This window comes from Oppia nitens, unplaced genomic scaffold, assembly GCF_028296485.1.
Source record: "Oppia nitens isolate AA-2021 unplaced genomic scaffold, nextdenovo-longstitch-racon4-pilon3 scaffold23_pilon_pilon_pilon, whole genome shotgun sequence".
Lineage (NCBI taxonomy): Eukaryota > Metazoa > Arthropoda > Arachnida > Sarcoptiformes > Oppiidae > Oppia > Oppia nitens.
Window position 1 is genome coordinate 370232 of NW_026533203.1, and position 16514 is coordinate 386745.

The 16514-nt window shown below is 24.2% G+C and overlaps 2 protein-coding genes across 2 annotated transcripts; one reads left to right on the top strand and one right to left on the bottom strand.

The window, feature by feature from the left end:
* The first annotated feature begins 974 nt into the window (after window positions 1-974).
* On the top strand, window positions 975-4483 carry LOC128953857 (WD repeat domain phosphoinositide-interacting protein 2-like). The gene is made up of 7 exons (XM_054299381.1): window positions 975-1413; window positions 1730-1812; window positions 2020-2474; window positions 2538-2716; window positions 2787-3071; window positions 3681-3733; window positions 4132-4483. Exons 1-7 carry the CDS (start codon window positions 1334-1336, stop codon window positions 4212-4214), a joined length of 1218 nt encoding a protein of 405 aa, XP_054155356.1. The 5' UTR covers window positions 975-1333; the 3' UTR covers window positions 4215-4483.
* A 45-nt stretch (window positions 4484-4528) lies between these two features.
* On the bottom strand, window positions 4529-6983 carry LOC128953856 (nuclear protein localization protein 4 homolog). The gene is made up of 5 exons (XM_054299380.1): window positions 6729-6983; window positions 6580-6660; window positions 6021-6499; window positions 4794-5959; window positions 4529-4739 (listed from the first exon to the last, which is right to left on the bottom strand). Exons 1-5 carry the CDS (start codon window positions 6729-6731, stop codon window positions 4585-4587), a joined length of 1884 nt encoding a protein of 627 aa, XP_054155355.1. The 5' UTR covers window positions 6732-6983; the 3' UTR covers window positions 4529-4584.
* Window positions 6984-16514: the final 9531 nt, after the last annotated feature.

A 16514-nucleotide genomic window follows, 5' to 3' on the forward strand; every position in this document is an offset into this window, starting at 1 on the left:
AATTGTCTTAAAAAATAATATAATATTTCATAATGAACATGGTCAAAATAATTTTTAAAATTCAGTAATTATTTTACTGAACTTAGTTTATATTGGCATAAATTAATGAGTGATTAAGTGGGAGAGTGGGTGAGTGGGTGAGTGGGTTACAAATTCTAAATTAGAGCTAAAGTTGGCGATTAAAATAAACTGTTCAAACATTATAATTAGTTATACTTTTTGAAAGTTTGTTCTGATAATGCTAATTATATTATTTTTAACTGCTTTATTTTCATAATATACATTGTATATTTTCAAATATAATTATAGTATTATCATATACTGACATATACTTTATTAAGTATTACTAACAACATTTAATAAATAACGAATATTATTAATTAAAATACTAATTAAATTAAATTTACTGTATTATAAAACCTATATTGTATTGAATATACATATACTATACTATACTATACCATATTGAATATGTAATCTAAAGTTATTGTATAGTTTAAAATTAGTTAATAATTATATATTTAATGATTTGCAATTATTTCAATAATATAATAGTGTATAAAATAGATTTATTAAGTTTGTATAAATTATAAATTGTATAATACTGTAAATATATGTAAAAGTGTATTATAACTTTTTATTAAAAATTATTTATTTATATAAATTATTAATTTTTAGATTAATTGGTTTATATTGTGTCAATTATAATATTTAAAATATTGTTATATAAATAGGGGGTAAATGTATGGATACGTAATTAACTATCATTTATTAGAAATACTTTTGTGTTATTAATATTTAATATAATGTATAGTAAACTAACACATAGTGTACGGGTATAGCAATATTGAGTATGAATTACGTGAACATTGATATGCATTCAAATTGAATGAGTAATACAACGCATTCAACACAAAACTGTGTTGTTTTGAATCAATGTATTGACAATACTATTGACTGTATATTCAATGTTATGTTGAATGCATTGACTGTAACTACGCTTTAGTGTAATGAGTGTTAGTGTATATGATATGAGAGTCAGTCTAATGTTTATACGATAAGTCACTCATTAGCAGCTGATTTGAAGCTATGATTAAATATCATTGAATTTATAACGTATTAGACATAAGACTTGAATAAAATCAGCAAAAAATTGATTACAATTGTCATCTGATTTGACATTAAGTTGTAGTGAATGGTGTCTCATATGATGACCACTTGTTTAGTTGTTTGACAGCCAATGACCCAAACAATTAAATTATAGTATCGTTGAAACCAATGGTACGACTAGTGGTGGACAACAAGTGATGAATTAAGATTATACGCTCAAGACATGGGATCAATTAATTTTGGTGTCGAAACCAATGATGAGATGCAGAACTCAGTGTTCGTTAACTTCAATCAGGACTCGACGTATGTCTTGATTTTGATTACTTTATTATATCTTAACTGTTATATCGATAATATATTTACCATTTTATTGATAAGATATCATATTATATGATATGATATGATAGTATTGATGAGATAATTGTTAGCTTAAGACAATTGAGTGATGGATACGATGATAGCCTTAACGTCATTGTCTGTCACTTAATTGAGACAAAGATAGCGATCACATGAGTGACCTTAACATACATTAGACAACACATACAATAAAACCTGTGTTTTGTTTATTAATCATTTGATAACATATTTATTTGTTTTGGTTTTTGACATCAAATGAAAGGTCACTCGCGATCGGCACTAAAACTGGTTACAAGTTATATGCCTTGACTTCAACCGATAAATTGGATTTGCTTTACGAGGACGGTATGTATGACCTCTTACCCCACCCAACCCCACACCACACCCACCTATGATAGACTTAATATCAATTTGGATCACATTTTAGTACTTTTTAAAGAAAAAATGTGCAAAATTGTAGCGAAAAAGTTATGATAATAAATTTATATCCTATGTTACTATATTATTATTATTATTGATAATTAACTAATGACCGATTGTCGTAACAAATAGTATCTGAAGACATCCGGATTGTCGAGCGATTGTTTTCATCGAGTCTTTTAGCGATAGTGAGTCTGTCGTCACCGCGAAAGTTGAAGGTATGTCACTTCAAGAAGAAGACAGAGATATGCAACAACTCGTACGCCAATACAATACTAGCCGTAAAACTGAATCGACAACGACTTATCGTTTGCCTCGAAGAAAGCATTTACATCCATAACATTCGCGATATGAAGTTATTACACACAATCAAAGACATGCCGTCCAATCCCAACGGTCTGTGCGCACTATCGCCCAACTCTGACAACTGTTACTTTGCATATCCGGCCAACAATACCAGCGGTGAAGTTAATATTTTTGATGCAGAGAACCTTCAAAACAAGGTTTTGATTACAGCTCACGACAACCCATTGGCCGCTATTGCTTTCGACTCACAGGGAGTCAAGATTGCCACGGCTTCGGAAAAAGTATTGATTTAATTATTTAAATATTACAGATATTTAACTCATTACATATGATTTATTTTGAAGGGAACTGTGATTCGGGTATTCAATGTTGTGGACGGACAAAGTCTTTATGAGTTTCGACGAGGATATGCCCGATGTGTTACTATATATTCATTATCTTTCAGCAGTGATTCACTGTTTTTATGTGCCTCTAGTAATACAGAAACGGTTCATATTTTCAAGTTAGAAGATTTGACTGAAATGTAAGCAATTATTAGCAATAATTTATTGTTTGATTTATATCTATTGATGATTTTATTTCATTTATTTTAGAAAACCAACCGAAGAGCCAAAAGGACTATTGGGATATATAAGCACTTATGGTGCGAAAGCTTTGCAACAAACGGCCAGTTATTGGCCATCGATGGCAGATATGATGAATCAGTGGCGATCCTTTGCCACCGCTAAACTATCCCTTTCTGGACCCCGAAATGTGTGCTCAGTGGCCAACATTCAAAAGGTTCCCCGAGTGCTGATTGCGTCAGCCGATGGTTACCTTTATATCTACGATCTAAACGTCAATGAAGGCGGAGATTGCACTTTAATCAAACAGCACAGGTATTATTAACTTTGAAAAACTAAAGGAGTTGTCGCAAAATTTTAATGTTTAATATACAGTATTAACATATTATAGATTGTAATTACCGTAAGTTTCTATTATGTGAATGTACTTATACAGAGTTAATAAGTTTGCGTAAGTTTATCTAATTTAATAAATGTAATTTTGTTCAAGCTTCAATAATTGAAGTAAGGTAAATTAATTAAAGATAACATTTATAAAAGTTGAATATTATTAAACTATTTTTAGTGAAAATTGTACAATTTATAAAATTATCAAATATTTAATATTTATCCCTTGTAAATTCATACAATTGAAAACAGTTAAATATTTCCATAATAATGTAAAATATAGTATATTCTTGTTATTATTATTAAATTAAAATGTATATTGACTTAGTACAGTACAGTACAGTACATACAATATTTAATGTTTAAATTATATTTGAAATTAGACCATGTTCCAACAAATTCTTATTATAAAATAAATATATTTGTATTTATTTACACAATGCATGAATAAAATGACATATTTTTCTGACAACTCCTTTAGTTGATTTTTGTAAAATTTGTAATATTAATGTTATATACTATTAATACTATCTATAGATTGGATGAGACTATTAAGAGTGCAGAAGCAAGCAATGTAGCCAATAATGAGGGTATGTATAACTTAATTGTTGATAACTATGTATTTGTGTGTTTGGCTGGAATTCATTGAAGTAATGCCCATCTCTTGCATTAAAAACCCTTTCGTCCCAAATGTGTTAACCATAGGGAACATCAGTTACGCAGCTGTTGTCCGCGGCTTTGAACCCAACCAAATGACTTTGACTATGACTACCACCTCTACTATTGACTCTACCCTTCAGCCCGTGTCTGTCAGTTCAGTCGCAGGTCTGTCTCATCACAATTGAGTGATTTGTGTCAATACGTATTGTGTTATGCTTTTTGTGCGATCCATGAATTCTGGCGATGGTTTTCATTCAATTAGATTATTATATATTTAAATAAATAAAAATATTAATAAATGTTAATTTGATTGTATTTAATCCAATAGAATCCTCGCCACAAACAAGTGAATCCTCGGCACCCGATTATGACGGAGAGTTCCCTCCCATGACTTATTCTCCAGGATTTTGAACTTATTCTTGACATTCAATGTTGTCATAAAACAGTTTACCACTGATTTAATCAGTTATATATAATTTGTATAATAATTGACTATTTATGGGACATAAGTCTCTTTTTGATAAACTTGTACTATAAAGTAAATAATGCATTGCTGTAAATATTTAAATTAATTATCAAACAATCAAAGTATAGTCTCAATTGATTTGTATTATTGATTTCATTAATAATGTATGTATCGTAATATCGAAATGTTTATTTGCAGCCAATAATTACTTTGTAATTAAAAATAATAATTCTGTACAGAATATTATTCACAATTTTTATATTAATTTAATATTTTTTATATATTTAATTTAATTATCAATTGAATTCATCTCAATTAGGTTTCTTTGGGTAAACTACACATTTCACACGTGTTTTTGTTATCATCATTTTCAAATGTGCAATAAGCACACGACCATTTAGTACCATTAGGTGCTGACAGACCAACATTGGCTTCATTAGCGGTAATGCTATTCATCACTGATGTCGATGCTGTCGATTAATATCAAAATTAGTCTTATTATTCAATATTTTAACTATACTTACGGCCCGAAGTGTTGGCCAGAACCAGTTGTTCAACAGTAGCCCATTGTTCACTGTGAGCCCATTTATTAGCCAATTCTTCACTTGATTTCTTGATAGCTTCAAGCAATGGTTCCATTGAGTTCTTTAGTGGTAAGGCATCCATAGTAGCGATATATATAAGCAAATGGAAGTCAGACATGGCTTCGAGGAAATGATTTCCACCAAATTGTCGCAAATATTTAGATAGAGAATTGAAATCCTGTAAATGTCCGGCAATATGACGGTTCTCTATAGGAAACCTTTCCATTTGTTCCAATGGATTAAAAGTATATTTGGGATGCATTGGAGATGAGACGGGAACGTCGACTAACAAGTATTCAATAGGTAGAGGTCGGGCCAATCTCTGCACTTCATTATTATACATATCTTTTTCTTTATAGTATACATCGGGAACATATTGTTCGGCACTTGACTCGCGGACATACGCTAATTCAGGCGCATCACGTGTCGGTAATAAACAATTGTCGCGAACTAAAGCCATACATTGATTAGAAACTTGATATCCCTCCATATGAATGGCATTATCTCCATCACCCGTCACACATACAGTTACAAACTTAGAACCAAATGATCCGTCGGGAGAATAACGGCATTTATTTGGATGACTGTTCTGTAGAAATCCAGCCATAATGCACTCCTGAGCGCTCAAGAAGTATGTGTTCATATTTCGCAAGTATTTAACGGTTCCTTTTTGATTATCTTCTGGTATAAGATCAGTAAATATCCAACCGATGCGTTGAAGACCTAATTGACTGGCAATAAACTCGGCTACTTTGCAGTTATTATCGGGAGTCATCAGTTTAATGAAATCCCGATTGCATTCCTGTGGCGGTTCATAAATGGCAACAACTGTTGCTTTGATGCCAAGCGGCACATCTTTATGGACACTATAATAGCCATAGAGAAAGCCGACCCTTTGAAAGCCAGTTTGTCGCCAATAGTTTATAAAGTTATTAACTGTCTCCGGATTTTCAAACTCAACGTTATCGACGTGTCGGTACACTTGTCGGTTAAGAGTGATAGCACTCGGTTGGCATTTGGTACATATTCCTTGTGGCCAGGGAGCGTGTCCCGCACACCCCGGCTTTATTTTGCAGCTTATGTTTTCTAATATAGCAAACTTTCCCCTAAATTGAAAGAATAGTCAATTAAATAAATAACAATCAATCGCCAAATTATAAGACTTACCTATCGATACCATTTGTGAGTTTCTTGAGATAGGAATGGAAAGACATGTGTTTAATATTATGTTCTTTCAAATAGCTTTCATCGTACGGTTCAATAGACGTGCAGTGGACACACTTGGCGTTAGCGCCGTGACGACAGTCAGCTGTTGGAGGTCTTTCAATACCACCAGTTTGACCGTAGAGATGGGCGTCCACATCATCTTCAGTTACTCCAGAATTGGATCCTAATATACTATTTCTAAGACTTTCACTAATATGATTATCAGTCGTATGACTGCTGTTGTGACTCGAAGTCGATGGTTGTTCTCTGTCTGCCATTTGTTCATCATTTTTGTTGAACACAACGTATACAAAGTCTCCGTGTTTTAGGCCGAACTCCTTCACTGTTTTTCTCTCTAATAATGGTATTTGAATGCTATGTGATCTGTCTTTAAATACTTTAAAACTAAATAAATCATTGATAGTAAAGACGCTTTGAATCTGTTTGACAACAAATAATAATTAAATAATAATTAAATAATAAGTGATAAATAGTGATAACAATCATTAAAAAGACACACTTTTTTAATGAGACATTCAGTGGATTCATCTTCAGTGGTCTCAACTCTTTTGGTGCCTTCGGGTGTCTCCACTCTAATCAACTGATAAAACAATTTACAATCCATTAGACAATTATTGTTTTAAAACAAAGAGATATCAATTGTGTTACCATTTTAGCGGTTGACTGTCGATGTGGTCAACAGTCTAAATGATTTACTAATTGTTTCAATGATTTTCAACTGACAATTGATTTGGTCTTCAATTGAATCATATATTTAAACGCAAAGTCATTCACGAGTCAGTCATTCAATGATTCAATGATTGAGTCATTATTGACGACTCGTAAGCAAACTGTTTAAGTGTTTGTGTTTTGTTATAACACTTAGTATTTGTTGAAACAAACGGAACAATCATTAGACACATACTGTATGAATGCATAACACATATGTATACATGTATTACAATATTATATGATTACAGACAACATTACACACAACTATAGGTGACAGCACTTTATAAAACAATTGTCAAACAAATAATGTTTTTATACAGTATTTAATTATTGATTTGTTGTAATTTTACGCACAGTTAAAAACACAGTTAAAACACAGTTTAAATACATGTAAATCAAATCAATTACTATCCCTCACATACCGTTCCTTTTCATATACATACAACACTTCCTAACCCTTGACCCCCCAGAATATAAGCCCAATTGAATATAATAATTAGTAATTAATAATATTTTAAATACGTTAGACAATTATTTCTAATAAATTTTAATATTTTTTTACTTATAGATGCTTTAGTATATCATTTGATTTAATTAAAAAAAAAATCTAGACTTACTTTTGAAACATTGAAAAATATGAATAAATATTAATATAATTTACAAATTTATACCCCATTGTTATTAAACAAATAGTATAGTACTTATAAATCATAGTAAGTTTATAAGTTATTTTTAAAAAATATTTAAATAATAGGAACTATACTACTAGGAAAAATTACATTACAAAATTTAATACAATTTATAATTTAATTAATTATAATTTAAAATCAAATATATAGTAATTAGGAAAAACATGTAATTTAAAGACACCCAATAAAAACAGTGTTGAAATCCAAGTAATTATATGAATATATATATATATAAATCAATTATTAACTTAAATCTATTCTCTTCTTCCACACCTTTATGTGTATTTGTTTGTGTGATGTTTAATAACAATAATATTATTAATAATAATCCACAAAATAGTATATATATATATATATATATAGTATCCTCAAATATATTAATGTAAAAATAATTAATTTTATTAACTATTTGAAAAAATAATTTTCATATTATATTTATATATACTGTATGACTTGTATAAAATAAGCATGATTAATAATTTTAATTGAAAGTATGTTTGGTATTATTTTATTATTAACAAATACATGTATAACTAATAAGAAAATTTAATTGATTTATTTTACTGTATATTTAAACTTATTGTTAATATTGTATAAATTAAGTTATATGCTTTATTTTTTCGTATTAAAATTAATTTAGTTAAACCAATATTAACTGTTTGCAGATTATGTTTAGTTTATTAATTTATTGAGTATTAATCATATCCTACATTTAGTTTCATTTTATTTAATTGAATTAAATTTTATTTAATGTGTTGTTTATATATTTATAGTAAATATGATATTTTTTAAATAAATACAGTAGTTTTTAATAGTATTATATTATATTTCAATGATTTTGCAAAATAAATGCTGCAACAGGTGTCTGACCACAAGACGCTCACTATTGAAATTGTATAAAATGTGATAACTATTTGTTAAGAATATTATCTAAATATAAAATTTATACAACAATTTAATTTTATCGCTATTTTTAACAATTAAAAAATTAATTTTGTTTTTCTGATATTTTCAATAAGTCAGTTAGAAATCTTGGTTACCCCTGAAAACAATTCAAATTATTGTTAATAATTTTGTGTAGTTGTCTATCAAAATGTCTTCAAATACAATGTGTGGTGAATCGCAAAGTGTGAATATAAAGACTGAAAACAACAATTCATTGATGAGTACAGTGTTTGAGACGTTAACGTTGATTGAAACGACTGACCGTACGATTCTTGTGCCGACACTTATGCAAGACTTGTGTGAAGAGTATGACGTGAATAACATCTTAAATGCGGCAAAACTTCTCAAGTCTTCACTTATCGGCAAACGTTTGACTGTTGTTGAGCATAGAGTCGAGGATTACGAGATTAATGGCATAATCGACGATCAGATGAATACATCCCATATCAATGTCACTAATATTTTACAACAAATCAATTCACTTAAACAATCTCTTATACAATTCAATACACATCTTAAAGAATTAATGGATAAATACGAAGAATCTATTGATTTGCTTAAATAATAATTAAAATTATTTGAAAATTGTTTTTATTATAAATAAGATGTTTTGAAATATATAATTATATAAAATATAAACATTTAAATCATTTCACTAAAAAATTATTCACTACTAATTCAACGACAATCAGCTATTAATATAACAAACTTTTACTTTAATTAAATGTTTATATTTATAAACTTTACAAAATTAATAAAATAAAGTAAAATCAAATAAAATTCAATCATTATTCCCTCATTGATTAAGTAATGTTATATCCCTCGTCTACAATACATTATTAACATTTGTATGATTGTCCCAATAAATCAAACATATTTATTACAAATATCCGTACTACTAGTGTTGTCAAAAAGAGAAATTTCTAAAATAATTGAGAAATTTATAGAAAATTTCTAAAATAAATTTCAATATATGGGATCCCCATGTTAATTTTGTTCGCTATATATTTGTTATCTTGTAACAATACATTGTTTTTACAACTAATAATTAAATATTTATAATAAAATGATGCATAAAATTCTACAAAATTTTATTATTAAATAATTATTTTATATATAAGTATCCCATTATATATTTTAGTGTACTATATGTATAGTATTATGTCTCATTAATATAGTATTACAATAGCTATATATCCCATAGTATAACAATAGTTAGATTTCTATAAAAATTTATTCCTAAGAAATTTTCTATTTGCTTATCTCTATGAACGACACATACTTTAGATTCATGTTATTGTATGAATTGCTAACATCAGTCAGTCATACATTTTAAACAATTTTATTTTACTTAATGTTTTATCCAAATTTGAAGTCAAGATTTAAAAATTTCAACTTTTTATACTTTGACCGCCATTTTCTTGATTTTGCTGAAAATGATGGCATATATTTGATTATATGATTCACTTAAACATTATTTTTCATGTTTTATCCGATTCTGAACTTAAAATTTTGAAATTTTAGTTTTGTTGATAAATATTAAATACTATAATATAGTACAGTATATAATAAAGTAAATACTATATTAGTATTATAGTACTTATACACTATTCCCACGCAATACTAACCATACAATAATAAATATATTACATATCTATCATTTTTAAAATTTTGAATTTGAATAAATGTATACTTTTATAAAATATTTTTTTCAAATTTTTTTTGGTAATCAATGTATTATACAATGTATATCTTGAATAAAAACTTTACTGTGAGAACTACTGTATATTTTATATTATAATTTAAATTAAATAATAATTTTTAATTATTTAACACACCATTTCAATTGTACACTATTTAATGATAAAATATATTTTTTATTTATATAAATATATTGGATGTTACTAATAAATAAAATATTTACAAAAATAAAGATAAATAAGTTAATAAAGTTCACTATTTTAATGAAATATGTATACAATACTAACCGTAATATTTATTCTATTGAAATATAAGTAAACATATAATAGACACCCACATACTGTATATCTAATACTATAATATCGTTAATAGTGTACACTATTTGGTGATTATGAAAAACTAGTCTCTATGTGTTTAATATTAAAGTGAATATTGAAGTACACAATCAAAAACCTAATCAATTGGGATCCCATATATTGTTGGGATTGTTGTTTCAATCAGTGATAATTTATCGCAATTGTTATTTTAAATACATATTTGATATAATACACTATAATAAAACTAAAAATTAAAAATATAAAACCTACATACTGTATATCTACTGTACAATACAATATTGCAATATTACAATTACTACATAAAAAATGAATATAGAATTTAAGTTAATAAACGTAAGTTTATTAAAATGAATAAAAAATAAAGTTAAATTTTAATTAAACTATTTAAATTAATATTTATCTATTAAGTTATTTTTAAAAAATGATTTGTTGTATGAGTAATTGTAAAAATGTTTAAATTAATATTTAATATTATGCTTTATATATAAAATTTAATTTTAATGGATAATTCTTAAAATAAATGGGTACTAAAAATATATATAGTATATACTGTATATTAATACAAACACTAGTTAAGCTGAAGTTATTAATTTAATATACTGTATATGAATAAAGTTTGCTTAATACCATTAAAACATATATTGTAATTGATTGTATTATTATATTTGCATTATATCGATATAAAATGACATATAATTAATATAATGATACAAAAATTATTTTATCAGAAAGCTATTTTCATTTTTTGTTTAAAAACTTATTTACAAAATTCTTTTAAAAAGTAAATGAAAATTTGTTATTACTTATCAATTAATAAAAAAGTTATTTTATATGAATTTTTATTTTTAATAATTAAGAATATTTTTATTAACAAAATGATAGATTATTTTTGATCGCAATATTACCAGTTTATAAAATTAATATTTATATACTTGTGATTATAAATAAATATTCAGTTATAGCTTATGTTTATTTTAGTTAGATTTTTAATCTATTCTATTAGTATTAGCCAAAAAAGAAATTTTATTGAAAGTTTCTAAAATAAATTTTTGTATATATAATCGTTATGTTGACACTGTTTTTTAAATATTAGTTATCTTGTAATAAAGTTTCGGCAACTTCCCAAAGAAAGGAATATCCAAATAAATGCCCTCCAATTTGGTAATTCCAAGGATACATAAAAAATATATATTTAATATTTTTGACATTAAAACAAGTCATCAAATTTGTCTAAACTATACTTGAAATAGAATATCATTCTTAATATTCTAAATTAATTTTTAAATTTAATAAAATTAATTATTTTTTTACATATTTGTATAATATTTGACATTTTCTTGTTTGTTTGTTTGAGTTTATATATTGGAATTTTGTGAATCCCGTAGTAATAAATTAGTAGTAAATTTTCTATTTGCCCATTTCTATATACGATTTTCCATTACGAAATTTCCATTAAGCGATATACTATATATATCAAATATATTACAATATGTAGTTTACGACATAAACTCGTCAAATATAATATTTTACAAAATATCAATACATAAATAAATCGATAAAACTACAGTATTTTTATGTTAAGACATCACTTATATTAATGATTTTCCCTTTCATTGCTATTCATAACCATAGACTCAAAGAATATTTTCATCAAAGTTTAATTGACAGTATAGAGTAATGTCTAACTCGTGTTTAAAAAAACTTGATTAAGCAATTTTAATAGATTTACTTTATAATATTTAGAAATTTTATTTTAATAATAAATTTATATCAAATATATACATAATATATTTATTTAGAAAAATCCATAAAATTAATTTTATATAATAGCTTAAGTTAAAATGATAGTTTATTTGATTTATTTGAATGTTTATAAAATTTACTTTATTTTTTATTATATTTTTAATTTATAAAATGTATTTCATAAAACAAATTTTTATGCATACTTTTATAATATACTGTATATGTGTTATTATTTACAGTATATAATATTAATTTTTGAATTCAATTATTGACATTTACTTTAAACTTTAAGCTAAATTTAAAAAATTAATATTGGAATTTAGAAATAACTAATTTATTTAATAATTGAATTTTTAATTATTACAGTTTGATTAAAATATGTCTAAATCACTAATTTAATAAAATTAAATTTTAAAACTATTATTTATTAAAAAATAGAAATTATGTACTTATTTTTTTAAATTTATGCTACAATAATATTATCATAATATGATAAATTAATTAATTAAATTAAAAAAACTTTATTTTGAAGCAAACATTATTTCAATTAAATTGATTTTATGTAAATATTAAATCATGCATAAATTTATTTTTATTTTCTTAATTTAATTGGTTTTATTGTATATTTCAAATAAAGTTGGACAAATAGAAATTTACTGGAATATTTTAATAAGATTTTACAAATAAATATAAACAAAATTTAATAATAAATATAAGTATTAAATATTTTACTTGCAGCAAAATTTATAAGCTTACTATAAGCTTATAATATAAATAAATAAACTAACTGTAAGTCACATTTTTATATTAAAATTTATAGTATGTTACATAATGTATTGCATTGATTATATATCAATTAATACCGTATATATATATATATATATATATACCTTATTAAATTATATTATAATAGAAATATCCAACACTTTTATGTGCCAATAGTTAACAACATTATGAAATATCTTACTTTTCTTATTTTTATATATACACAAAATAATAATTAGTTAATAATTATTTTAAACATGTCTACTTAATTTTTTACATTTCATATTGAATCATGAAAATTAAAATAAAGCACTAAATCGTGTAATTTTTTAATTAATAATTCAAGTATTAATAAATTATTTAAATTTTAACGTAAATTCTGATAAAATAACTAATCTATAAAATAGCAAAGATTATAATAAATGATTATTAAGTAATAAAATTTGAAAAATCAAATAACCTATAATTTATATAATTTATTTTATAAAAATGCATAAATATGATATAATTGTTCATTTTTCTATACTATTTAACTATACTAATTTAAAAAATATATTTTTTACTTAAATGTATCAAGACAAGATTATATTATTATTTTTATGTTAAAATTTTGATTTTATAAATAAACCAGTTAAGAATGCTAGAAAGCATTTTCAGAAAAAAACTTGAATATCATAAATAGGTTGAAAACAATTAGTTAGCGGCTATATAGTATTATTTAAAAACTGGTCAAATATACATAATTTAAATATTGGCATATATGGTATAAAATGACTCGGTGTGACAAAATAAACTCAACTATAGTCGTGTAGGTTATCAAATGACTCGATACAACAAAATAAACAACAATAGACATGTAGGGTATCAAATGACTAAGTATAACAAAATAAACAACTATAATCATGTGGGAGATCAAATGATTCAGTATGACAAAATATACTCAACTATAGTCATGTAGGATATAAAATGACTCGGTATGACAAAATAAACAACTTAAGGTATGTGGGATATCAAATGATTCAGTATGACAAAATAAACAATTATAATCATACTTTTGCCGCTATTTTTTAAAAAATAAAATAATGCTGATCTATTATATATTATTTTTGATGCTCTATACAATTCTAAACGTTAAAATTTTCACCTAAATTTTTTTACTTTGGCCGCCATTTTCTCTACGTTCCCTAAGAGATATCAAAATTTTTATGCAACTTTTCAATACATTATTAGTAGTTCTCTAACCGAATCTGAAGTCAGAATTTCAAAATTCGTAAAAAATATGCTACAGACACACACACACACACACACACACACACACACACACACACACACACACACACACACACACAGACTCAAAAAGCCATTATAGATTTCAGTAAACAAAACTTTTCAAGTTTTTTTTTTAAATATAAGAGTATTACACTGTTTTAAGAATATAACACTTCAAATATGTATATTTTTCAATAACTAAAGAATATAAATAGAGTTAATAAAAAAGAAATTTATATAAAAAGATTTTATAAATTTTATTAATTGTAGTTTTTTAAAGATTACTTTTAAGTAAATGATTGTCAAAGCCATCAGTAAATTAAAAAAAAATCAGAGTATAATTTCTTTAGTAATTTCTCGAAGGAATAATACAAATAGTAATTATTTAATTAAAAACACTGACATTTAAATTGTATTGAATTAATAAAGATTACTATTTTAATATGTTTTTATTATAAAATAAATAATTGGATTTTTAATTTATTGAATTATTATTATAAATATGCATGTTATTGAATTTAATTTTTTAATCAGTTAAAAACGATTATTATAAAAATAGTGTTTTTTAACAATTATATTTTTACTAAATATATTTATTAAATTTTTCATTGTATATATTAGTCTTTAAAATTGTATAATACATTGTATTATACTGTATTATATCATATAAAGTCAAAATTCAAAAAGTAGTATTGATGTAGAAAACACGTGCGAATAACAAAAACACGAGATTCACGTGCTTTTGACACAAATATCAGAAATACTATTATTGTTTAAACATAAATTGATACAATAATATAAAATACATAATTATAAACTTATTAAGCATTTAAAAAAAAATATTTTAAAAATACTTTAATTTAAAGTAAAAAGTTTGTCTCAGAAAGACATAATTATTTTATTTGTGGACAAAAACTAAAATCTTAATATAACACAAATTATTTGTGAACCGAATATTTTTTTTCATTGATTGTAATTTACAATTTGTAAATTAGATAAAGAAAACACAAGTACTGTAACATTAAATATTTATATATTATTTTATTAAAGTTTATGCGATTCCGTCTCTTATTTTGTTTACAGAAAAAATCTACACTTATTTTTTTCACTGATAATTTTGGACATTAATTGAACTCTAATCCACATATTTTATCATTAAGTTTGAAAAGCAAAAGTTATATGAATTACTGTTATATTGAGTGCTATTATAGAATAGTATCACTTAATTAATTAAATTCATAATTTTAAAATATTTAAATATAATTTTTATTCTATAAAATATAATCAGTCGATAAATAAGATATCTTTTAATTTTCCAAAAAAATAAAAACATTTTATTTGAAAATTATTCTTCATTGAAAAGTTTATATTGTATGTCATATATAATAATATATAAATTTTATTTTGTTAACTTTTAACAATATAGTATTTAGATTATTCATTTTATAACATACAATATGACATTAAATGGAAATATAAGATTCAATGTTTATAAAACTAATTTTTGAGTTAATTAATTAGATTATGAAAACTAATTTATACTAAAAATTAACTTATGCATTTTTTATATTTATTTATAAATAAAGTATATATAATATAACACAGTATAATAAAGAACAATGTATAGTACTGTACATAGTATACACTGTATTCTGTATATGATAAAAAATAAAATAATGTATTAAAGAAAAAAATTTTAAACATTGTTTTATGTAATTTATATTTAATAATTATATTTGCAGATATACAGTATATCACAAATTTTTATGTATATTATTATATTTAATCTAAATAAATTATTTCGTATTTTATATAATTAAAAACAACAAAAATGTTTATAAATATTATATATATATATAATAAAAATATTTTTGACGAAAAATTTAATTACAGTAATTTTAAACCAATTTCTTTGGTTTGTTATATTAAATCAAAAAATAAATTATTTAATATTTAAATTATATATTCAATATTTTTAAGTGGTTTTATAACAAAAATATCAAATGATCGACACATAAATTACACACACACACACACACACACACACACACACACACATATATATATATATATATATATATATATATATATATACTGTATATAGATTATTGTGTTTTTTGTTTTGTCATTTAATTAAAGTCTATTTATTCGTTTGAAGATTGCTATGAAGTATTCATATCATTAATTATTTTGATGTTATATATATTGCTTTAATAACATAGTAAATAATATAATAGTACAGTATATTCTGTTTTATTATTATTTTTATAAAA